General features: G+C 40.8%; 1 protein-coding gene across 6 annotated transcripts in view; it reads left to right on the top strand.

Annotated features, from left to right (window-relative positions):
• The window catches only part of DENND4C (DENN domain containing 4C), an 82,203-nt gene that overhangs the window by 18,498 nt on the left and 38,513 nt on the right, over positions 1–25,192 (top strand). For all 6 annotated transcript variants that reach the window (XM_054184584.1, XM_054184583.1, XM_054184579.1 and 3 more), the window contains 5 exons: positions 12,085–12,412; positions 19,872–20,124; positions 21,045–21,114; positions 22,384–22,553; positions 24,106–24,347. In XM_054184584.1, the coding sequence (XP_054040559.1) occupies positions 12,102–12,412; positions 19,872–20,124; positions 21,045–21,114; positions 22,384–22,553; positions 24,106–24,347 (1,046 nt within the window). In that variant the 5' untranslated portion in view covers positions 12,085–12,101. The remainder of the gene's footprint in view (positions 1–12,084; positions 12,413–19,871; positions 20,125–21,044; positions 21,115–22,383; positions 22,554–24,105; positions 24,348–25,192) is intronic.

Below are 25,192 nucleotides of genomic sequence, written 5' to 3'. Positions count from 1 at the left end.
GGGGACTTTATCCCCTTCTACAGTACGTGGAAGTTTTGATTGGGCAGGGCCAGCCCGATTGTTAGATCCCCTGGTGTTAACTAGCCAGGTAGCTTTTGCTAAATGCGTATCCCAGTGTTTGAAAGTCCCACCACCCATTGCTCTCAGTGTAGTTTTTAACAGTCCATTGTATCGTTCTATCTTCCCAGAGGCTGGGGCGTGATAGGGGATGTGATACACCCACTCGATACCATGCTCTTTGGCCCAGGTGTCTATGAGGCTGTTTCGGAAATGAGTCCCATTGTCCGACTCAATTCTCTCTGGGGTACCATGTCGCCACAGGACTTGCTTTTCAAGGCCCAGGATAGTGTTCCGGGCAGTGGCATGGGGCACAGGGTATGTTTCCAGCCATCCAGTGGTTGCTTCCACCATTGTGAGCACATAGCGCTTGCCTTGACGGGTTTGTGGCAGCGTGATATAATCAATCTGCCAGGCCTCCCCATATTTGTATTTCAGCCATCGCCCTCCATACCAAAGAGGCTTCAAACGCTTGGCTTGTTTGATCGCAGCGCATGTCTCACATTCATGGATGACCTGTGCAATAGTGTCCATGGTCAAGTCCACCCCTCGGTCACGAGCCCATCTGTATGTCGCATCTCTCCCTTGATGGCCTGAGGAGTCATGGGCCCACCGAGCTATGAATAGTTCACCCTTATGTTGCCAGTCCAGATCCACCTGAGCCACTTCAATCCTAGCGGCCCGATCCACCTGCTGGTTGTTCTGATGTTCCTCCGTGGCCCGATTCTTTGGTACGTGGGCATCTACATGGCGTACTTTCACAACCAGATTCTCTATCCGGGCAGCAATATCTTGCCATAGGTCAGCAGCCCAGACGGGTTTGCCTCTGCGCTGCCAGTTGCCCTGCTTCCACTGCTGTAACCATCCCCACAGAGCATTTGCCACCATCCATGAGTCAGTGTAGAGATAAAGTACTGGCCATTTTTCTCGCTCAGCAATGTCCAAAGCCAGCTGAATAGCCTTCACCTCTGCAAACTGGCTCGATTCACCCTGTCCCTCACTGGCTTCTGCAACCCGTCGTGTAGGACTCCACACAGCAGCCTTCCACTTTCGATGCTTTCCCACAATACGGCAGGACCCATCAGTGAACAGGGCATATTTCTTCTCATTTTCTGGCAGTTTATTATATGGTGGGGCCTCTTCTGCACGCGTCACCTCCTCCTCTGGTGACATTCCGAAATCCTTGCCTTCTGGCCAGTCCATGATCACTTCCAGAATTCCCGGGCGACTGGGGTTTCCCATTCGAGTTCGCTGCGTGATCAGTGCAATCCACTTACTCCATGTAGCATCGGTTGCATGATGTGTGGTGGGGACCCTTTCTTTGAACATCCAACCCAGCACCGGCAGTCGAGGTGCTAAGAGGAGCTGTGCTTCTGTACCAACCACTTCCGAAGCAGCTCGAACCCCTTCATATGCTGCCAATATCTCTTTTTCTGTTGGAGTGTAGCGGGCTTCGGATCCTCTGTATCCACGACTCCAAAACCCTAGGGGTCGACCTCGAGTCTCCCCTGGTGCTTTCTGCCAGAGGCTCCAGGTAGGGCCGTTCTCCCCGGCTGCAGTGTAGAGCACATTTTTAACATCTTGTCCTGCCCGGACTGGCCCCAGGGCCACTGCATGGACTATTTCCTGTTTGATTTGTTCAAAAGCTTGTCGTTGCTCAGGACCCCATTTAAAATCATTCTTCTTCCGGGTTACTTGATACAGAGGGCTTACAATTTGACTGTAATCTGGGATATGCATTCTCCAAAAACCCACAATACCTAAGAAAGCCTGTGTTTCCTTTTTACTAGTTGGTGGAGACATAGCTGCTATTTTGTTGATCACATCCATTGGAATCTGACGGCGTCCATCTTGCCATTTTATTCCTAAAAACTGGATCTCCTGCGCAGGTCCCTTGACCTTACTTCGCTTTATAGCAAAACCAGCGTTCAGAAGGATTTGGACTATTTTACTCCCTTTCTCAAAAACTTCTTCTGCTGTGTTTCCCCATACAATGATGTCATCAATGTACTGCAGATGTTCTGGAGCTTCACCCTGTTCCAGTGCAGTCTGGATCAGTCCATGGCAAATGGTGGGGCTGTGTTTCCACCCCTGGGGCAGTCGATTCCAGGTGTATTGGATGCCCCTCCAAGTGAAAGCAAACTGTGGCCTGCACTCTGCTGCCAAAGGGATTGAGAAGAATGCATTCGCTATATCAATCGTGGCATACCACTTGGCTGCCTTGGACTCCAGTTCGTACTGGAGTTCTAGCATGTCCGGCACGGCAGCACTCAGCGGTGGCGTGACTTCATTCAGACCACGATAGTCTACAGTTAGCCTCCACTCTCCATTAGATTTTCGCACCGGCCATATGGGACTGTTAAAGGGTGAGCGAGTCTTGCTGATCACTCCTTGAACCTCTAGTTGACGAATCAGCTCATGGATGGGAATCAGAGAGTCTCGGTTAATGCGATACTGCCGCCGATGCACCGTTGTGGTAGCAATCGGCACCTGTTGTTCTTTGACCCTCAACAACCCCACAACAGAAGAATCCTCTGAGAGACCAGGCAAGGCAGACAACTGTTTAACTTCCTCTGTCTCCAAAGCAGCTATGCCAAAGGCCCAGCGGTACCCTTTTGGGTCCTTAAAATACCCTCTCCTGAGGTAATCTATACCAAGGATGCATGGAGCCTCTGGGCCAGTCACAATGGGATGCTTTTGCCACTCATTCCCAGTTAGGCTCACTTCTGCCTCCAGTACAGTCAACTCTTGGGATCCCCCTGTCACCCCAGAAATACAAATGGGTTCTGCCCCTCTATAGCTTGGTGGTATTAAAGTACACTGCGCACCCGTGTCCACTAGAGCCTTATACTCCTGTGGGTCTGATGTGCCAGGCCATCGAATCCACACCGTCCAATAAACCCAGTTATCCCTTTCCTCCACCTGGCCGGAGGCAGGGCCCCCCTAATACTGGTCATAGTATCCATTACTCACTTCTTGCATAAATGACTTGGAAGTTCCTTCAAGAGGATCAGAAGCAAGATCAAGCCTTCTGCTTTGTCTGGGGAACGGCCCACTGGAAACTGGGGCGGCACTTTTCCTGGAGGGATCCCCTTTTGTGGTTGTCCTTCCTTGCAACTCCTGTACCCGTGTCCGCAGGATCGAAGTAGGTTGTCCGTCCCACTTCCTCATGTCCTCTCCGTGGTCCCGCAGGTAGAACCACAGGGTGCCTCGTGGTGTGTACCCTCTGTACTCTCTCTCTTGAGTGGGGAAATGCCTGCTTCTAATAGCTGAGATGCTGGCCCGTGCAGGTGGGGAGTAGGACATATTCTCTTCAAGTTGCTGGACCTTCCGCGACAGTTTCTCCACAGCTGAGACAAGGGGGGAAGAGAGACTTTCTTCATATCGCCGGAGCCGGCCAGCTACCTCATCCACCGTTGGTCCCTCTTCACCTTTCCATTCCATTACTGCCAGGGAGTTGGCATATGACGATGGTGCGCTCCGTACAAACTTCCGCCACATGGGCCTTGTGCATCGCACCTCATCAGGGTCTGTGGGTAAGTCTGCATTGTCCAAGTCATAATAAATCATCTCCCGCACGGCTAATTCTCTCAGGTACTGGATACCTCTTTCCATGGTAGTCCACTTGCTTGGCTGACATACAACATCCTCGCTGAAGGGGTACCTCTCCCTCACGCCTAACAGGAGTCGTTTCCAGAGGCTGAGGGCTTGGGTCTTTTTCCCGATCGCCTTGTCAATGCCGCCTTCCCTAGACAGGGATCCCAGCTGCCTGGCCTCCCTACCCTCTAATTCCAGGCTACTGGCCCCATTATCCCAGCACCGGAGCAGCCAGGTGACAATGTGCTCGCCTGAAAGTCGGCTAAAATCTTTTCGCATATCCCGCAGCTCACTCAAGGATAGGGATCGAGTAATTATCTCTGGTTCTGCCTCTTCCTCCTGCTCTCGTGATGGCCCTGGTTCATCATCATCTCTTACTAAGCGAACTGATTTCTTTGCGTACTTCTTCTTCTGTATGGGGGCAACTGATACTGGCATGGGTTGGTTCCCTGGTTCAGTGGCAGTGGCTACCACGGGGGTTGCAGTAGCCGCAGTGTCTGTCGCAAGGATTGCAGTAGCCGCAGTGTCCGTCGCAAGGATTGCAGCAGCCGCAGGGGCCGCCGCAGGGGCTGCAGCAGCCGCAGGGGCCGCCGCAGCCGCAGGGGCCGCCGCAGGGGCTGCAGCAGGGGCTGCAGCAGGGGCTGCAGCAGCCGCAGGGGCCGCCGCAGGGGCTGCAGCAGGGGCTGCAGCAGCCGCAGGGGCCGCCGCAGCTCTGGTTTCCATCTCTTCCCCTTGAGGGTGCTGCATAATTCTGAGCAGTGCCTGGTAGATACTGGCCAGGGCCCAGCACAGCGCGGTGAGTTGTGCCTCTCTAGAATAGCCACAGCATTTTCCCTTCAAATATTCTACCACTTTATCAGGGTCCTGTAATTGTTCAGGGGTGAAGTCCCAGACCATTGGAGGTGAGTAGTTCTCTAGGTACCTGCCCATGCTCTCCCACATGCCATGCCACCCCTGACTATCCAGCCTCGGAGCAGATCTCCGGGTGGTAGTCTTAAATAGTCGCTTAACCCTAAACAAGACCTGGAACGTATTCAGGAGACATAGCACTACGAACACGCTGGTTTGAGTATCCCAAGGATATTCAAAATTCTCAAAAGCTGTCATACCTGACCCGAAGGAGAAAAGGGAGGCAAAAGGGCTGGGGAAATTATTAACAAATTCTGAGAGACGGTGTCCAATGTACGGACAGGACAGCAAAACCGCATAAACACCCCAAAATAGCCGTCTGAACAGTGATGTTATCATATCATAAACAGATATCGCACAGGACAGCAGAATGATAATCCTCATCCCTGTTCCAGACATGGTAAACAGCATCGCAGGGAGTACATAAGCCATATAGGAATTTATGTAACACAGCCATGAGAACAAACCAAGCAACATGATGACCAGTGACTACTTACCTAATAAAATAAATGCATACAAAAAAAAAAACCAAAACCGTTTTTTCCACGTTCTAGTTGGATTCTGTCGTTATCTCAACCCTTCGAGCCCCACGTTGGGCGCCAAAAAGGACTGCCGTGGTTTAGCCTCAGACGGCAACAAAGAACCACGTGCCGCTCGCTCGTGCCTTCCAAACACAGGAAGAATCGTAAGAAAAGGCAAGACTCTTGGGTTGAGACAAAGGCAGTTTAATAGAACAGCAAAGGGAACAGGCAAACAACAACAACAACAACAACACGGATAGGGGAATATACAAATGCGATTACGGAACCGCCGCTCCCCCCGCCGCTCGCCGCTCGCCGGCCGGACCCGGGCCGCCCCAGCCCGCTTTTAAGCAGCAACTTCCTGCCCCCTCCCCCGGCAGCTCAGGGTGGGCGTGGCTCACATGGCATGGAATACCAGGAAAAGTTAACCCTATCCCCACCGGAACCAGGACAACGTGATATTGGGACAGTGTTGTGTAATGATGGAAGTCTGCTCCGGAAAATAAGATGGCTGCAAAAGTTCTGTTAATAGGCCAAAAAGGGGACTGTAGTTGGAGAAGCATGTTAGACTTATATGTCTACGTTGCTCATGATTTCTGAGTCAGTGCTGTATCTGTTCTTCACAATATTATTTGGCATATTAGTTATGCTGATGTCTGAAGTATATTTAAAAAGCTTTCTGAAATACTTGAAAACTTTCAGGAATATACACACTGCCTGCCAGATCACCCTCCTAGCGTCATTTCCAAGAGCCTTTTTTCAAAAATGAAGGAGGTGGTCTAAACATTGGACAAGCCTAATGGATCTTGCATCTCAGATACTATTTTCAGTACAGATTTTTCTTTCTATTAATGCTATCTTCAAGTAAAACACTGAAATGAAAGGCTGAAATCTTACCCTCTGACCTTCTAAAAAAATTTTTAAAAAATTGAATGTCATGTATGTTTTGTCATAGCAACTTTATAATATTTAATAGTGTTAGAAAATTAATGAAAATTTCTAGGATATTAAGGTTTTAGCGTACTAATTTTGCTGGTATTCCTTTCTGCTGCATCAATATCTTCACTTTAGATGAGCAGACAAGCACTTTCCTGTAATTCCATGCTTGAGAAATGAAGTACTGCACACCATACTTATGTTATGGAGAATTCTAAGCACATGTTACTTGACTACAAACAGCTGGTGCAGTGGTAAAGCAAATGATGTCATTAATGAATTTAAATGGAGGAGTCTTGGGAAAATAATTGTGGATCTAACAATGTTAAGATAAATAATTGCTATTACTCAGAGTAATAAGCTGAAGCAGACTTCCACAAATAAATATGCGTTAGAGAAGTCTCTTCTTTCTGTGTTTTGCAGGTAATGCAGAAGAAAACTTTTTTATATCTAAAGAATAGGTGTCCTCAGCTGTGGCAATCTCTGTAAATGAGGTCTGAGAACTTTAAATGAGTGATCTCCGCTTCGGAACTGAAAGGTTCATAACTGTGAAATAAAATACGAATATGTCATGGTTTTGGCCGGATTGGCCAGTCAGAACGACAGATGGCCCACCCTCCCCCCCACCTCTCTCCTCAGAGGGGAGAGGAAGAGATAAGGAGATTTAAAAGTTTAGAAAAAGAACTAAACTACTTTAATGAAAATAATAAATAAGAAAATAGTAAATAATAATAGAATTAAAAAAAATTAAAGAAAAAAGTATACAATATATACAAAACCGTATCCAGCTCCCAGGATGACGATCACGTCACCAGCAGACACAGGAAAGTCCCAGACTGGAGTCAGCGACGGACAGGAGCTGAATTCCAGAACTAGAGTCAGGAATGCTCGGATCGGGATCAAAGGCAGATGAACAGACAGGGTCCTCCCCAGATGTTGGCCATTGAAGAAAAGACGAGCCAGAGCCCCCCTTGCCCCTTTGATCCCTCAGCTTTTACACTGAGCGTGGTGCATGTGGGATGGAATACCCTGTTGGTCAGTTTTGGGTCACCTGTCCCCTCTCCTCCTCCCTGCGGGTGGGACCCCTCTACGTTTCCCCACTTCCGACCCTGTAAGGGGGCAAACAGCAAAGCTGGCTGACCTTGGTCATTATAGCAATAAGTGTAAGCAAGAGCCTCTGTGCACACCGTTCCTTGGTATAATCAGGTCTTGTCACTCTGAGAGTGAACAGTGTCTGAACAATATGCCGTTAATTTCAGGCTTTGGTCAGTTAGAAGAGGCCCAGCTAAAAAGTAAAATTACAAATCAGAAAATTGGTTCTGTTTTACCTCAGACCAGGACAGAATAGAATACTTACGTTGTCATCTTTATTTCTTTGTAGCTGCATGTAACTTGCTCTCACATATTTTTGTATCTTTGCAAGAACGACTCTTTGTTGTGGTTCAGCTAACTAAATAGAGGAAATTGCAGTCTAGCCATATTGAAAGAAAAATCTAACTGGTCTTTTAGACAACAGTCAATAAATTGAAGCAAATTCTAATAATGTGATTTTTTTTCATAATTGTTCAAAATTCACAAAAGGGATCTTTAAAATGGGAACCTTTTCCCCAAGCCAATTTCACTATGAAATCTCCCCTTAAAAAAGGGCTATGGCTTATATGAAGCTAATAGTTGAGTTTCTATATTTTTGATAAAACATTATGGAAGAACTGTAAAATTACAGTGTGGTTATAAAAGAGGCGGTTGTCTTTTTAGAGAGGTCAACCTTAAATGGACTGTGGGAGAGGAGAACATTTTGTCATAATTCTGGTGTTTAGTGGTGAAAAGAATTTATTTTTTTCTCTCCATATTTTTGCTAAATGGATCTCTTGACTTTAGACTAGTCATACTAAGTGCCTTTAAATGTTGTCAGTGCAGGCTTGTTTTGTTTTTCAGCTACAAAAACTAATTACTTCCAGTAGGAATTCCTTTTAGAAAAGCATGAAGTACATCTTTTATTCTGGAGACTTTTTTTCTTTACTTCTTAAAAAAAAAATAATTTTGGTCCCAAACTGTTTACACCAAACTTTCCTATTGTGGCCTATGAATGAATTGGAAAACTAACTTCACTTAAATAAATTCTCCATAGCCCTTATGGATCTATATGGACTTCGAGGTTTGTCATTCCTTAAACAGTATTGCTCATGTTCTTAAAACAGACTTCCCAATTTTTGTTTTCAATTTATTTAACTGAAACTGAAGTATCTTTGTAGACTTCAAAAAAAGATATTTCACAGGACTTGTATGTTGGCTTTTTTTTTTTTCAATATATCCTGCATTTTCATCATCTGACACCAAGGTAACAGTTTTTATTTTTAGAATTTTTTTGTATTTGCGTTTTGTCCTGCAAGGCAATGAAGTGTTACAATAAAAATACCAATATTTTCTAAATTTGAGTTTTCATATTAGTCTTATGATGTACAGAAACGGACTCAAAAAAACGGACAGGATGGTATCTCTTGAAATTATGGTGGGGAAAAGTCACTGTGATAAAACTTCTGATAGAAGGTCTCTTAGAATAATGTTTGCTTGTCTGTAAGAGGAGCAGTGCACATACTTATTCTTGCGTGAGGAGTCACAAAAATAGTGGAAAATGGCAGTGCATTCATCTTGTTCCCCCACAAATCATGTTTATTTTTTCCTGCCATTCAGAAGGCAAAGTATCCTTGGACTAACTGAATTCTGCTGTTTCTATTTTTTTTTTGATAGCTATCTGCTAATTTATAGTTTAGTGTCTATTTATATTTATAAAGCTATTGCATTAAAGAAGATAACCATGGCTTAATTAAGAGCTATTACTTTAAGGTCTCTTTTGAGAGATCCTGTTGCTTTAAATCTTTCTGAAATCAGAGAATAAATTCTTGAAGAGCTGAGTTGCAGTGCTTACTTGAAACCTTACTTCTCTTATCCTTGTGGAAAAGGAAGGGAACTGTTTTGAGAGACTCGGAACATTTTTAAAAACTTGCTAAATGTTGTGCTGACATATGAGCCTCGCGTGCCAAGTTTCTCAGCTGAATTGTCTGGTGACTCTGACTTTTGCCTGCCACATATTACACAGTTTCTGTGAAGTAAAACATAACCATGGCTAAGAGAAAAATAATAAAATCATAGATATGAGTGTATGCTCCTTAGCAACCAATTGCTACAGTTTTATTAATCCCCACTGCTAAAAATTTGGGAATGGAGTCTTTTCATTTGCCTTCTAACCTTCCAAAACTTAGTATTTAATTTTTTCAGGCCCTTTTAAATTTGTCTTCCCCCATTTGTTGAGGAAAACTAAATTTTCACTTTAAAAAACATTTGAGGATAACGTGAGCGCAATTCCAGGAACTACAGCTGTGATTAAAAATACAAACTGTTGTCAGATTTTTGACGTTGTATGCTGTTATCGTTGCTGTTTTATTTCCTGCTCTGTGTGCTAAATGTGGGCAATGATTTTAATGTTGCATTGAGAGAGGATGATACTGAGCTGTGTGAACATGTAGCAGGTAATAAAAGGCTGGATCATTTAACAAAGGTTTTCATTTTTTTTTAAAAAAACAAAACACATTTATATGATGCCAACTATTTTGCTATTTTTAGCAGCTTGTTCCAGTAATTTGGTTTCGCATATGTCAAGTGCAAACAGTACTTTCCAGATTACAAAATATTCTGGCTCAGGACTTTTCTTTCTTTTAAGGGGAGCAGGGAGAGGTTGGTTTATTTATTTCTTAATTTGTTTTTATAACTCTGTGAACAAGTCCAAGCATCTACGAGGCAAACTGAAACATCTTGGACTTCACAGTTTTATGATTAATCTAGTGCAAGTCGGTGCTGTTGCTGTAAGGGGCATGCTGCTGCTGCTTTTGTGCTGACACAGTGAATTGTTGGAGAACTGCTCTGGTTGAACACTAAACAGTCTCTGCCAGGTTAGCGTTCAGTCAGAGCAGTTCCGTGCTGCAGTTCATTTACGTGGGTGCACAAACTCTAGTTCTGGACAAAAGCGAAGGTGGGAATGGGCAGTGGCAGTATGAGGAGGAAGGACCTTTTAGTGGAAGCAGCGATTTATATGAGATTAAGTTGAAGCCATTACGCCTGCATTTCGTACTGACTTGCTTATCTGTAAAGGGCTTTATCACTAGTTTCGTGTTGTTTATGATAGTAAAAAGGCTAAACTGCTGCAAGTTCTGTAGCTGGAAGTGATGCAGGAGCTTCACAAGTAGCTATGGCTTTGGAGTAATTTTCTTCAGGAGACCTAGGCACTGAACACCTGAATTGAATAAGCCTTTTGTTGTTCCTGTTAACACAGCATATTTTTAGGCCTGAAAAGTCTGTCGTGTCAGTTGCTGTCCATGGCTTTCCTCTTTTCAGGGGAGCCAAGCACAACTGTGTCTTTTCCCAGGATCTCTGTTTATGGATTGCCCTACAAAAGCTGTTAGCCAAAGTGTTTAGAGAATGCCGAAATGATGTTGTGAAAAGCCTTGTGGTAGAACCTTGCAGAATAGAGGAGCCTTTTAAAGGGTGTGAGTACTCTTCTTTCAGGTTTGAAAGGATTTGAAAAGTTGTTGTTTCAGTGTTAGAAAATAGAAAATGGAGTTAATTGGGGTATACAAATTTTCATGAAATTATTACCCTTCCTCTTCCTACTTTCATTTCAGGCTACTGTACCTTGCAGTGTAGTGGCTAGCGCCTAAATTGCATAATCTTATACTAAGATTTCTTAGTAAGCATGAGGATGAATAACTGATTTTTCCTTCAGCTGAGTACTCAGAACACTTTCGATAACAAGTTTTAGAACTCTTGCAAAGTGTTGCAAAGTACCTTTTCAGTATAATTTCAGTAAGAAAGAACAGGATAAGAACAGGAGGAGAAACCAGGTTGCAAGGAACAGGATTATACTGTCTCCGTCAAACCACCTTTCTCTTAGCAGAGGCCAGTGTTTCTGCATTTATCGGACTGGGACATTCTAAATACAATAAACTTTTCAGTTTTGGTGCACTTATTAATTGGTAATACCTATGGACCACCACTCCTTGGCAGCTATGGCAGTCTTTGTTTTCAAAGATGGGAACCAGACTTCCATTCTTGGTTAGCTTTCTAGATGGGATCCCCAAGAATCTGGTGATGGAAGCATGGGGACCTAAAACAAGGTGGTCCCTAGCTCCCTGAAGGGGTATAACAGGATTCAGGTTTATTGCTTGGTAACTACTGTTTAAATATTTCTCACTGAACTTTTAAAAAGACAGGTAATTCATGAGATTGGGTGCTTGAAATTGTGATATTTGAGCATAGTCTGTCAGCTAGTTTTGCTCTTAATAGAAACTTGCGTTGCACCACTTTAAAATCATATGCTTAGTGAACATCGGTGGCGTTGGGAGAAGAACTTTTTCCAGATCTGGAATGTGCAGCTGAACAGTGATGTGTACTGCCTGATCAGCTGATGAAATGTGGGTTTGGATGTGTGATTTTTGTAAAAGACTTCCAGATGTTACAGTTGCCAGCTGAATGTCTCAAGACTGCACTGTTAGGTCTAGATTATGAAACAAAATGGATGAAATGTGCAGAAGATAAACTAGTGAGCCTGTAGTTCTCTCAAAAAATAAAATGAAAAAAAGCAGCACGATTCCATAGTCAAATTACTCACTAAGAAATGACAGAAAAATATAGATGCTTTTAGTTAAGGGTACCTGCATTAATTTAAATCCCGTGAAGAGCTTGAATGGTCTAATAGCTAACACCAAGCAATTTTCCGTGTAGCTGCTGTTTTAGGAGCTTTGAGTTCTTCCTTATCTCACTTAAACTTCCTTGTGCTAAAATATGACTGACGGTGGTAGAACTGAAATCCAGTTACTTACAATACTGTCTTTTTGTGCAGCAGAAATCAAAGTTTGTTTTGTATTTTCCCTAGAATTTTCATGAAATCTCCATGTAGGAATTTTTTTATTTGCAAAAATTTCTTTAAAGGTTTTAAATCCTCATACTTGTGGAGGGACGGGGTTTAGCTTGAAAGCAGGGTGTTTAATTTCTCTCTCTTTATTTTCCCCAGGAAGTACTGACATAACCATGATAGAAGACAAAGGTCCACGAGTGGCTGACTACTTTGTGGTGGCAGGGCTCACTGATACAGATACTGCAACCCTCCTGGACCAAGAAATAAGTCGACATGAAACAAAGTCATCTGGTCCAAAGGCTCCAATTACTGACATTGCTGTGATAATTAAATCAGCTGGTGAAACTGTCCCAGAGGGATACACCTGTGTTGAAGCCACCCCTACAGCCCTTCAAGCCAACTTAAACTATGGAAGTCTAAAGAGTCCTGAACTTTTTCTTTGCTACAAGAGAGGCCGGGACAAACCACCTCTTACTGACATTGGGTGAGATTTCTGTAACAATTCAGTTCCTCCTTCAATAATGATCAAATACTACTCTTCATAGATGATGATGAAAACAGATGTGAGAAAACTTTTAAAAAGACATTGTCTTTGAATCTATGTTGCTTATTGTGTGTATCTGTGTAGTATTTTCTTTCTGAAATAAGCTGAAAAAAGCGTCAGTCTTCTACTGAACTTGTGTTTTTAAAATGAATGATAATGTTTTAACTTAAAAAGATATATAAATATATATATAGGGAGAGAGAGAGCAAATCAAATATGAGGAATAAAGTTCTCTGCTGCAGTTTTATGAAAGGTGAGAGAATAGTAAAAATTAATTTATAGAAATGGTATAGTGCAAATCCAAAAATATAACATGCTTAATCTGAAAGTGATGACTTCAGAAGACAAAAAATTATCACTTCGTGGAATTCACTTTAATACTTAAAGTAGAAGATAACACTTAAAAACGGCAGGACACTGAAACAAAGATCTTAAAATTATCCACCTACCTAGAATCTTGTAGCCTGCCTTACTGTCAGATCAGAGTGTCAGTGGTGTTGCTTACGAGCTCTGACATGATTGGCTGCAAACACTGGATTATGTAGTCTCTTGGTAACTGTGATCATGCTTGTATTTCAAAAACCACACTTTTTGATGTCTGAGGCGTAAGTTACTGAAGAGTTACTAGTACTGTGTTTGAAAACCTTAGCTATATTGCATGCTTTAAGTTCAATGCTTAATAAATGCAGGGGGCAACCTGAGAGGAAGTAGCTACTTCTGTTACTTTTAGGATACCGAGTTTAGTGTAAGTGTTCAGGACCAAGATCACAAAATCCCCCAAGATCTTGAGGTGGTGAATATTATAGTCTGTGCCACTAGCATGTTGAGGTAATGCTTAATCTGTAATAACTCATGGAGCACTATAAATTGCTCTATATGGCACTTCTGCTACTCTGCTTTGGATAAGGACATTGCAGAATTACTGAGGATGTAATGAGAAAGAGAAGATGGAATATGGGTGGGGGAACTGTTATAATAATGTCAAAATAAGGAATGTGTGTGGATTTCTTTATTTAGTTATTAAATAAATAGTAAAGTAAAAACCATGCATCTATATGTAAGCTGTAATAAGCTTAGTTAATTTCATTTTTAAGTTGAAGCACATCAGGCAAAATGCCTACATACCCTGCTTTTGACCTACATTTTGAGTGCCAACTGACAAGTAGTTCCAGTCAGGAAGAAACTCATAGTGGAATCTTAGTAATGAAATTAGTTACATGGCAAGGTCTCTGCTCTAAGGATTATAGTTCAAGTTGTATAATTAACCTGGTGCGTTCTAATTTCGGTTCATCTCAATCATCTAAACTATGTTTAAATAATCTTCAGTGAAACTGTGATTTTTAAAATAGTGTTTTCCCATGTGGGTGACTGACACTATAAGATGAGATAACTGTTACAATGGGATTTGACTGTGTAGAATTGCAGTGTGAAGTTACTTCTTTGAATGATATGTCAAACTTCAGTAAGTTTTAGCAGAAGCAAGATTTTCTAGAGGGAGTGATTCTTCAAAGGGATTCCTAAACCATCAGTCTTCAGTGCGTGCCTTTATGGAATTGACTCTGCTAGCACATGTTTGTTTTCATGTTTTCCACAACTTTAGGAACTCAAATCCTTGGGTAGATTTCATGGGGAGTACCTGATAAGGAAAATAGGCAAATAGCTGGCTAAGGGCTTCCCTAAGAGAGACACTTTTAAAACTATTGTTGGAAAACTGGCATTTGGCAAGTAGTATTTATTCTATATTTTGTTTTACACAGATCCAGTTAGGGTGTCACACCTAACAAATCATGGCAGGCTTTTCTCTCTGAGCGATGATGCATATGAATGTTTTCCCCCTGCTGTTCCTGCTGTTTTGCAAGTATGTGCAAGAGATGGTTAGAGCAAGTTTGGTTTTTTTTGTTTTTGTTTTTTTTTTTTTTCTGTGAATTTCAGCATGTTCAAATGAAAGTGGAGTTTGGGCAAGAGATGTATGGACAGTCTGAAGGTTAATCTATGCTCCTCTCTTTTAATTAAAGAACCAAGTGTGAAAGAATGTTTTATCTTTGAGCCTTAAATATTTCTTAAGTCAGCTGACGTGGGGAGTGGACTTAGTAGGTAAAGGAAGGGTGTATCCCTTGAAAGGTCAAATCCGTACTCTTGTGTCAAGGTTGTAATATACATATATATATATGTGTGTATATAAAACTGAGTTTTCTTTTAGTCTGAGCATTTGGATGATTCTTGGTAAATGCCTGTGTGTGTGTATTTCTTTCAGGGCTATTTTTAGGGAAACAAATAAATGGTGTTGGAAGGAAGGGGGGACATGGGGGTACGCTCTGCTGATTCTCTGCCATTGTCCTTGTGTTCTGTATTTCTGTGCCCTCCATCCAGTTCCTCCCTGTTATTCCACTGGTTCTTAAGTTGAAGTGTCTGTAACATGCTAGTGTGACTTCCTGTGTCAGGTGCTTACTTCCATATAGTTAGGCCATGTGCCGTGCCTCTGGATGTGGCGTTTGCTGTGGCTGTTTTTAGTTGGAAGAATAAAGGTTTGATCCTAAGACAAGAGATCTCTAAGGTCCTTTTCCTACATACATCTCTAAAATTTAGTATCTTAAGCTTATACGTGTATAAATGATTCAGGTACTAGTTATTCTGTTGCTTTTCTAACCGATATTTTTGCTAATGGACAAGAACTATGATTTGAGATTTGTTTCAGTTTAGGTGCACTGAGACTTTGAAACAAGATCTCACCTCTCTTTGTTTTACACTTGAATTAAGGATATGGGACAGCTCCAGCACTTGCTTCTTAAATGGAAGAAAACCTGGCAAAAAATGCTTTTTAAGTGTAAGTGGTTTTGCAGTTTGTAACACTTACTGTAGAAAGGACCAAAGAAAGAATATCAGACTTCTTGTGTGAAGCAGGGGTTCAGAGTAATGCAAAAGTTAGCTAACTTGGATTGTATAAGTAAAGAAATACTGATTTATTTTTAAACTAGTATGGGAAACTTTAGTTTGATTAGTGATTCTGTGCCAAGGACCCATCTTGTTCTGCATACCTGGTTTCTGAAAATACCTGCAGGAGTATTGATAGAACAAATATTTTTCTTTACTAGAGGTGTCTTTCAGAAATGAAAGTGAACTCAAATTTCCAGAAGCATAGTAGAAACTGGAAGGTGTTATCAACAGCCAGCATCTTCCATAGTTCCTTAAATCCCACTAGTGTGACAACTGCAGTTGGGTGTTTGGAACAGTATAGGATAATAATGATGAAACTAATCACTTGTATGTTTAGACAAATAATAATAGTGGTGGCAGTAGAAATAAAAGATACATCAGTCTTTTCCCTCTGTCTGACCCAACGCTTCTCCTGTGACCCTCTTACTGCTTAGTATATTTAAATTCCTTTACTATTCAGTACTGGCATACTGCCTTCTCTTAAATGAGATAGGAAGAAGTGTTATAAAGAGTTATTTTGCATAACGATTGTGAGGGGCAGTAATGTTATTGGACCTAGAGGAGGAGTCAAGCTGGAGAGCAGCCTTACACAGTGCAATTTGCAACAGTCCACCTATTTGGAAATGGTTTTCCAGAAGCAATTTTCTGTGGTTTAAGGTTTATAACTGAGCAGCTGCAAGAAGGTAGTATTTATCTTTTCTAAGGTCTGTTATCTGATGTATAGAAGTGTACCTTTAAATTGGTAAAACCGGTCATGAGAGAACTTCCATGTACAATGTGAAACAGCCTTATGAAGAGAGAACAAGATTTTTGTGGCCTTTCTTACAAAGAAAGGGCATAACCTCTAGAGGAAACTGCAGGTTACAGTTTGCTTGACATGAAACTTTAAGTTGATAGAATAATGTAGCAAAGAAGGTGTACTTAGGATCAAGGCCAACGTATAAGCTCATGGAATCAGGAAACGAGTCTTATCCTGATGTATTGGGTTTGTGTGGCCAAGGTTTTGGTAGCAGGGAGGGCTACAGGGATGGATTCTATGAGGAAGTTGCAAGAAGCTTCTCCCATGTCTGACCCAGCCAATGCCAGCCGGCTCCAGGACAGACCTGCTGCTGGCCAAAGCTGAGCCATTCAGCGATGATGGTAGCACCTCCGTGATATCATATTTAAGAAGGAGGGAAAAAAACCTGCACAATCACAGCTGGAGGGAGGACTGAGAATATGTGGCAACCCTACACACGCACACCAAGGTCAGTGAAGAAAGAGTGGGAAGAGGTGCTCCAGGCACCAGAACAGAGATTCCCTTGTAGCCCATGGTGAAGCAGGCTGTCCGCCTGCAGCCCATGGAGGTCAGTGGTGGAGCAAGTGGATGCCCAAAGGAGGCTGTGACCCCATGGGAAGCCTGCAGTGGAGCAGGCTCCTGGCGCGACCTATGGACCTGCGGAGAGAGGAGCCCACGCTGGAGCAGGTTTGCTGGCAGGACTTGTGACCCTGTTGGGGACCCATGCTGGAGCAGTCTGTTCCTGAAAGACTACACCCCGTGGGCAGGATGCACACTGGAGCAGTTTGTGGAGGACTGGCTCATGAGAGGGACCCCATGCTGGACCAGGAAGAGCGTGAGTCCTTCTCCCCCTGAGGAGGAAGGAGCAGCAGAGACAGCATGTGGTGAACTGACCACAACCTCCATTCTCTGTCCTCCTGCTCTGCTCAGGGGAAGGTCGTAGAGAAAATCAGGAGTGAAGTTGAGCCTAGGAAGAAGGGATGGGTGTGGGGGAAGGTGTTTTCAAGATTTGGCTTTATTTCTCATTATCCTGTTCTGATTTGATTGGTAATAAATTAATTTTCCCCACATCAAGTGACCTCCCTGTCCTTATCTCAACCCACAAGCCTTTTGTTCTGTTTTCTCTCCCCTGTCCAGCTGAGGAGGGGAGTGATAGAGCAGCTTTCATGGGCACCTGGTCAGCCCACCACATCTGATCAGTGCTAATTAATTGAAGGCAGATGCTGGGAAGTTGAAACAAGTAGGAGTAAAGTTACTCTCTCAGGGAGGACTTTGTGTATCCAAGGTGTCATGTTAAATATTTCATCCATCACTTCTGAATGGTTTTTGTCTGAATCCGTAAAATCGTTGTTTAATTTGAGTGATCCATGGGTGGTGGTTTTCTTCTGTTTGTTTTCTTCAATACTATGCACGTGGTCAGGAAATGGTGTGGGTTTAATAATAGTTCTGCTGGTATATATGTAGGGGTGAAAGTTGCTTTCATTTTCTTTTTTGCTTTTGATGGGAAGTGACCCCACTGTTACAGTCTGGAACACCAGTCAGCCCCTTACCTTTTAGAAATATTTAAAGAACTGAGAAATTCTTCAGTCTTTAGGCATCTTTCTGAGAATACTTGTAAACCTATTAAATTGAACTGCTGGAATTGTCTGATTAATACGGTTTTCCTTCTCAAAAGCTGACAGCTGATGAATGTTTCTAGAATAACTTTAAATTGTTTGATTTTATCTAAAATATACAAAATTGAAATAAAACTGAACTGAAACTTCCATTGGAAACTGCTCTGTTAATATTCTCTTCTGATTAACATAAGGCAGTGATGTGAAGAGTTCATATAAACTCTTTATGCACAGTGAAGGTGGCTTGAGAGCTGCTGCCAGTTGTAGTTGTTGGGTTTGTTTGTGTTTTGTGGTGTTTTTTTTTTGTTTGGTTGGTTTTTTTAGCTTTATGAAGTAGGTAACCCAATAAAAAATAGCAAAATGCATATTTGTGGAGAAGATTATTTAGTTCGGAAGTAATTTGAATAACACATACTTTCTCTGTACATATCTTGAACCAGTAGGTAGTATGTTAAAACTGATGTTGCAACTTGGCAACGTAGTACTGGCATTAGGCTGGTTTTGAACCTGAGATTACACATGGTTTGAAACGTAGCAGAAGGGTGATGATCAGACTATTTACAACTGAAACCATTATTGAAGGCAAGAATATTGTTCTTCATGAACTAGTTGAATAAATTTATATGGCAGCCTGGTAGCTACATCAATACACTCCCAACTCATGTGACTTCTTTGCTTTATTGAAGTATTCTAGGACTGTAGTTCATGTATATTCTCCATACTATGACAAGATATGTGTTTATTCTGTGGATTCAGAATAAACACTAATATTTGTGTGTTCCAGTTTAAAGATGGGACAGTAATATTTAAGTAATTTGTGAAGTTTAATGCTATGTATTTTATTTTTTTTTTCAAAGTTCTGAGAATTGTTGGATCTGGAAAAAGACTTTTTTTTTTTTAGCTTATACACATGACTTTTTGAAGTTTTCAAATACATACCTACTACTAGTCTTATCAAACATTTAACCAAGGATATTTTGGGACAGTAAAAGATGCATTGCCTGGTTATTTTTTATTTTCAAGTAAAGTTGTGATGGAGTACATGTGGGAAGGTACAGGTCACAAAATACAAGGTTTTAATATGTTACCTTTATCCTAAATCTTGCCACGTATCACAAGGATGAAAACTCATTTGAAGGTGGCAAGTACTCTGTACATACTGCAGAGAATCAAGCAAATGGACCGATTGCTTATTTGGGTGTGGAATGGGAGATAAAGCTTGCCCTTTAGCATCTGTGCATTAAAAATATGCAGTGATGTATGGTTTGACTTCCATATTTCTTCTCATGGTCACTTCCTAATAGCTTTATGCTTGGGAAAGATTTGAGTGTAAAGTTTTAGCTCGTTTAACTGCTGGGATGGTGATCTAAACTAGTGATCTGGCTGAAAAATCAGATGCTGTGTGAATGTTGCTGTATGGCCATGAAAGCTATATTCTGCTTTCTAGAAGTACAGTCAAATGTAGTTATTATTTCTTCCTTTTCTGTGAAATGGAGTATTATTTTGTCTTCCCCTCTCCCCCTTCTTTAAGGAATGTTATTCAAACTATGAATGTAAATCATTACTGGGTTTGGGCCTTTTTTTCTGTAAAAATTTATCTAGGAAACAGACTTCTGTTTCCTCTTGATCTTTTCCGACAACATTATTTTTTAAAAAAAAAAAAAAAAAAGCAAGCTTGAAATGACTTTCCAGACATTTCAGTGATGGAAATAATTTCTAAGAAATTATCAGGTATCATGTGTGCAAACAATTTAGTTTCCTTTATGTTTATTTTTCATTGATAGTGCAGCATTCCTAGTAATTCTATAAGTAAATCCTTTTCAGTCTGGCTTGACTTTGTTTTTCCATAACTATGATTTGTTCCCACAGAGACCTCTTACAATATTTAAATATTTCAGAACGGTTTCTTTGCCTCAAATTGTGCATGACAAAAGACAATATATAAAATGCACACTAGAACATTGCAATGATGACATAGGGTGCTAATGGATGGACAATTTCTGTGAATTTTTCCGAGTAACTTAATATATATTTGATTGCACATAATATTTTGTTTCCTTCCTGTCTGCAGAGTTCTATATGAAGGGAAGGAACGCATCATTTCAGGCTGCGAGGTGATTCAGGCTACTCCTTATGGTCGTTGTGCTAATGTTAACAACAGTTCAGCTTCTTCTCAACGTATCTTTATCACATATCGAAGGGCTCCTCCAATACGACCTCAGAATTCATTGGCAGTAACGGATATCTGTGTTATTGTTACCAGCAAAGGAGAAACCCCTCCTCATACATTCTGCAAAGTTGATAAGAATTTAAATTGTGGGATGGTGAGTATTTAAAAGCTTGAGTCTTTTTGTTTTTTAAATACAAAAAGCAAACCCTCCTTAGCACTCTCACAGTTGTGTTCTGTCACTGTCGTAATTCTTTCATTCTATATACTGTGTGTGACACTTACAGTTTTGTAGGTTTTGTTGCTCTGATTTCCTTCAGTGTTAGGAATTACTTCTTCATACTGATTACTCACTACTTCAGCTTGTATGTTCTTGTCTAGGTGCTATTTTTTTTTATATATTTTCTTAATCATTATACCCACCACCCCCCTTTGGTGATGCTGACACTCGGGATGAATCACAAGAACTTTTTCTTAGTTGTTAATAATGCCTATGTTACTAAGACATGTAAGAATGTTAATTACGGCTTACAGTTTCTTGATGTACTCTTTCTTCATTCTGTTTGCTTTTATTTAGTCTGTTTTGCATTTAGTTAACTGAGGCCGAAATAAGTGATATTTTTTTCAAATGTTAGGGTGTATTTAGACAAACTGCAAAAACACTATGTAAATAACCACTTTATGGAAGTAAAATAAAAGCTTCAAGGGGTGATTTTTAGAATTTCGCTTCCACTGATAAAGTTCCTATAAGAGTCTCCTTTTAAATAACCAGGAAAATGTGAAGCTGCAAATGATCTGCTTCACTTTTCCCTGTTCTTCTGTTGGAGTAAGTCAGAGTGTGGTGGTGTAATTAATTTATGTAAATCCTGTAAGGTCTGAAAACCCTGGGAAGGGTGAATTCTCAATTTCATCATTCACGTGCACTCAGCAGCCAACTGGTCATTTTATTTTTGTAATGCTTTTTATTTAAATGTCTGCTTTGTTTGTAAGTGGGAGTATATTCAAATGCTTATACTTGATTCTTCTGCTACCTGTTGTCATCTTTGCTGGTTCTAAGATGAAACTTGTGTTTTTCAGTGGGGTTCCAGTGTGTACCTTTGTTACAAGAAGTCTGTGCCAGCTTCTAACTCTTTAGCCTATAAAGCTGGTAAGTAATTTTAGAAGCAGACTGTCTAAACTTGCTAACAGAAGGATTTGCGTGCCTTGTTGAAATCAAATAATAATTTTAAAAGCTTAAGTGCTGTCTGTCAGAATTCTGTTCCTAGAGGGCGTCAGCTGAAATGAACTCTTATAATGCCTTCTTTGCTCACATCACTTTTTCCCAGGAGAAAAAAAAAAAGCCTTAATAGGAATAGCATTGTTCGGTATTAATTATTTCTAATTATGACAGGTTTGATAGCTTAGGAGCTTTAGTGGAAAGCTTAGCAAGCATTTCAGATGTAACAAAAGACTTCATATTTCTTATGTCGGTGATGATGGAGAGGGAGTAATTAAAAATTCCATTCAACCTCCCTCATATTTAGTTTTATGTCTCACAGCTAATGCAACATCTTCCATTTAATTTGAAACTTAGATGTGTTTCTTCCCTTCAGTTCCACAACCATTCATTTGTTTCTTATTTGAGAAGAGTGAAAAATATTCTGAACAATAAATGACAAAAAGTCTTTTATTTTAAGTCTGGCTTTTATAAGTTTTTAAATGCATTGCTACAGATAATTTTTTTTTTCCTGAAGAAGTCCAAAAAAACTTTCAAAAGAGTTTCTACTTAGCACTAAGTGCACCAAATTCCTTTGAAAGGATTAAACTACCAAGAAGTGGAAAGCATAGATTATGAAGTCATTGTACCATAAAATAAACTAGATGAACAGCAATAGTCAAGCAATGTTTGTGTACCTATTTTCTACCAGTAAGAGTTAGATATATTTCTGAAAACTGAATAAATGATTTGTTTCCATTGAACATATTGGCTGATCAGCAGAAAATGTGGACAGTCAGCGAGTTCATCCTATTTTCAGCGGAGGTATTGCTGCTGTTTTTACAGTAGATAAATTATCACTTTCTTCACAGGAATTTCTTTGTAATAAAATCCATTCCAATGGTACATTTAAATAGCACAGATAATTCCCAACTGGTTTCAAGTAAAAATCCTCACTAATTAGTTTTTCCTATGTCCTGGTTTTTGAGCAATTACCAGGAGGAAGTGCTTCAGTATTCATACATAATTTTTAAGTGATTGTTACTTGGATGACTTAGTCTTACTGTCAAATGAGAGACTTTCTTCTTGTGCAGGTGTAGTCTTCAGTTATAAAGTCCAGATAACCAACAAACTTTGCTGTATATTTTGAAAAATATATTGCTTACATTATGTAGGGCTTGCAGAGCAAATGTGCTTACTTTTCCTTCTCCCGTTCTGAAGGCTTAATTTTCAGATATCCTCAAGAGAATTATGAGTCATTCCCCCTGTCGGAATCTGTACCTCTCTTCTGCCTTCCTATGGGAGCTACTATTGAGTGCTGGGACCCTCAAACCAAATATCCACTACCGGTGTTCTCAACATTTGTACTGACCTGCTCTTCTGCAGAAAAGGTATGGCTCTACACTGTGACTAGTTTTTGCTTTTAGTTCGAATGGCTGCTGTGGAGATAAATAGGCATTGTTTCTTCTGTATTTGAGAAATAATACAAAATAAATTCGTAAGTACTTCCCTTTTAAAATTGTATTTCTTAAGCCTTCATGTAAGACAGAGTTAAACCAAAACAGGAAATAGCTGGAAGAATATGTGCTGTTTAGTCCCATGTAAGCTGAACTATATATTTAACAAAACCAAAATTTGCAGCATGGGGATTTCTCTGCTCTTTCAAGTAAGAAGTGTCTGGGAATGGAAATGTAGCCTATGTGTTAAAGAGATGTTCACTTACCACATGTGTTAGCAGTGTTTAAGTTGTTATGGTTTTCCTATGGTTACCTTAAAAGCTGTTTCTGTGTAAATTTGTGTAATTGGGCTCTGTGGCTATCTATGTGCATGAATATGAAAATAGTTACCAGAAAACACCAGGGCGTGGAGAGGAAAAGTATGTGCTGAGAGGCACACAGAGTGCAAAGGGCTCTGAAGAACTGATGAGCTCCTGAGACCAGTGATCTTGTTGAATTTGCATGCAGTGATAGATTAAGGACACCAGCCATCTGCTGAATCTGTATAAGCCCACCAGCACACGCAGGCACCAAAAGTGTGTTGTGTCACTCAGCCCACATGTGAGAAGGCAGTGCCTGCTATACACAGGCAGAGACCACAGGATTACAGGAACACCTGATGAAGCAAGGGAGCCCTTGTTTGGGGTTGATTGCCCAGCTATTGCTTCAGCTTGCCAACTCTGTGTGTGTGAACTGCATGAGGGAGTTAGTGACTGTAATGTGATTAGCTCTCTGTGACTAATAAACATCAGTTTGGCTCTATTAGTGATAACAGCTCAACTTCCACACTGCCTCATTCCCCTATCAGGGGGATTTATGTACTTCTCCATTTCCAAACAACAACAAAAAAAACATCCTGGAATATATTAATACTTGTTTTTCAAGGGGGAATGCAGTATCTGCCATATTTTTCTCAGAGAGGTGTATACTATGCTATCCATCTTCCCCTGTTCTCCCTTTGCTAAGCTTGCCAGAATAATTCCGTTAATGAAACTGACAAATAGGGAAGGAATATTAGAAAAGGTAGGTAACTGTTTAGCTTGATAAAATGAGTGAAGTCAAAGCTAAAATAACTTTATTATTTAGCATGGTAACGATGGGGGAATTTACTGAACACAAGCATTTCATGAGGATTTCGGGGTTTTTTGACCATAACGGTTAGTGGGTAGGGTTTTGTCACAGCATGCAGTTTGGTTCTTCCCTTTCAGTTTACTGAGTGTGAATAGTTATTTGGGGAAAGTGAAATGAAAAAGAGGAAGAGAGGCACAAGAATCCAAAGAATTTTGTTTATAAGGATACTTTATAAAGGCAAATTAATTTCACAAGCTACTAGCAAAAGTGCTATTGTGTGTGTGCAACCACCAAAGACTTAAGGATGCTTCAAAAGTTTTAACACAATCTCCTGTTAAATACTGGATGTGCTCATCTGTTTTTCTTCGTCTTTTAGGTTTACGGTGCTGCTATTCAGTTTTATGAGCCTTATCCCCGGGAGTTGCTAACAGAAAAACAACAATTGCAGCTGGGTCTCCTGACAGCTGTAGAGAGAAAAGTGGTTACTTCCAAGTCCATCAACTCCAACAAATGCATCTGCCTTCTCTCACACTGGCCTTTCTTTGAAGCATTTCGAAAATTTCTTATGTTCATTTACAAACTCTCTGTCTCTGGGCCTCATCCTCTTCCCATTGAGAAGTACGTAAAACATTTTTCAAGTTAACGTAGGAGGGTAGTTATATCAGCTCAAGAAGTCATGTGATTTATATGTATCTCGCACTTAATTAGTTGGTATATTTGCTCCATCCTCTTGCTCGCACTGTGTAGCTTATATTGCACTGATAGAAGTTATTGCTGCTTCTGTTTAATAGTAATGACTCCTGCAGTGTCAGGAAAGTGAACTGAATTTTACTGTGGCTTCTCTGTTAGAATATGTCAAGCCTGTTTACCTTTCTCTTAACTATATCAAACACAGAAAATGGTTGAGCTAGAAGATACGTGCTAACATTTGCATGGATTTTATGTAAATAAATGTGAGTTTAGGGACTCTGTGCATTAGCAATTAATATCTGTGCCTGTTTCCAAGCACTGCAACTAATGCAGATTCATGTGTGTGTATAAACTCTGTAGATGATGGTTTTCATGGTCCTAAAAGTTTTCTGAAATACGATGTTACCTTCAAAACTGTATTAGACACCTGGCAGTGAAGCATATAGTTTCTCTTAGCTAAGCCTCATTAGAAACTCTGTAGAATGGGGTTAGGCTGCCTGGGATTTTAAATGGCTTGCCTAAATGCCAGTGTGTTCTTATTTTTTCATACATATCTGAAACTGCCAGTATTAATTTTCACGCATGAAATGTGAGTGAGTGGAGCTTCTTTGTTTCAGTTTGCATAAATAGGCTTTTAAACTTACCAAAACAATAAATAAATCTTAACTGCCTTCCTAAAACATGGTCCTGTAGTAATTCCAAACTGTGATTACCATTGTTTTCAGTCCCTGACTAGTCCCCAGGGGTGGTTTTCTAACATCTTGTCTTCTTTT

This window comes from Rissa tridactyla, chromosome Z (assembly GCF_028500815.1).
Source record: "Rissa tridactyla isolate bRisTri1 chromosome Z, bRisTri1.patW.cur.20221130, whole genome shotgun sequence".
Taxonomy (NCBI): Eukaryota; Metazoa; Chordata; class Aves; order Charadriiformes; family Laridae; genus Rissa; species Rissa tridactyla.
The sequence above is the reverse complement of the archived record's forward strand: the minus strand, read 5'-3'. Positions and strand labels throughout refer to the sequence as shown.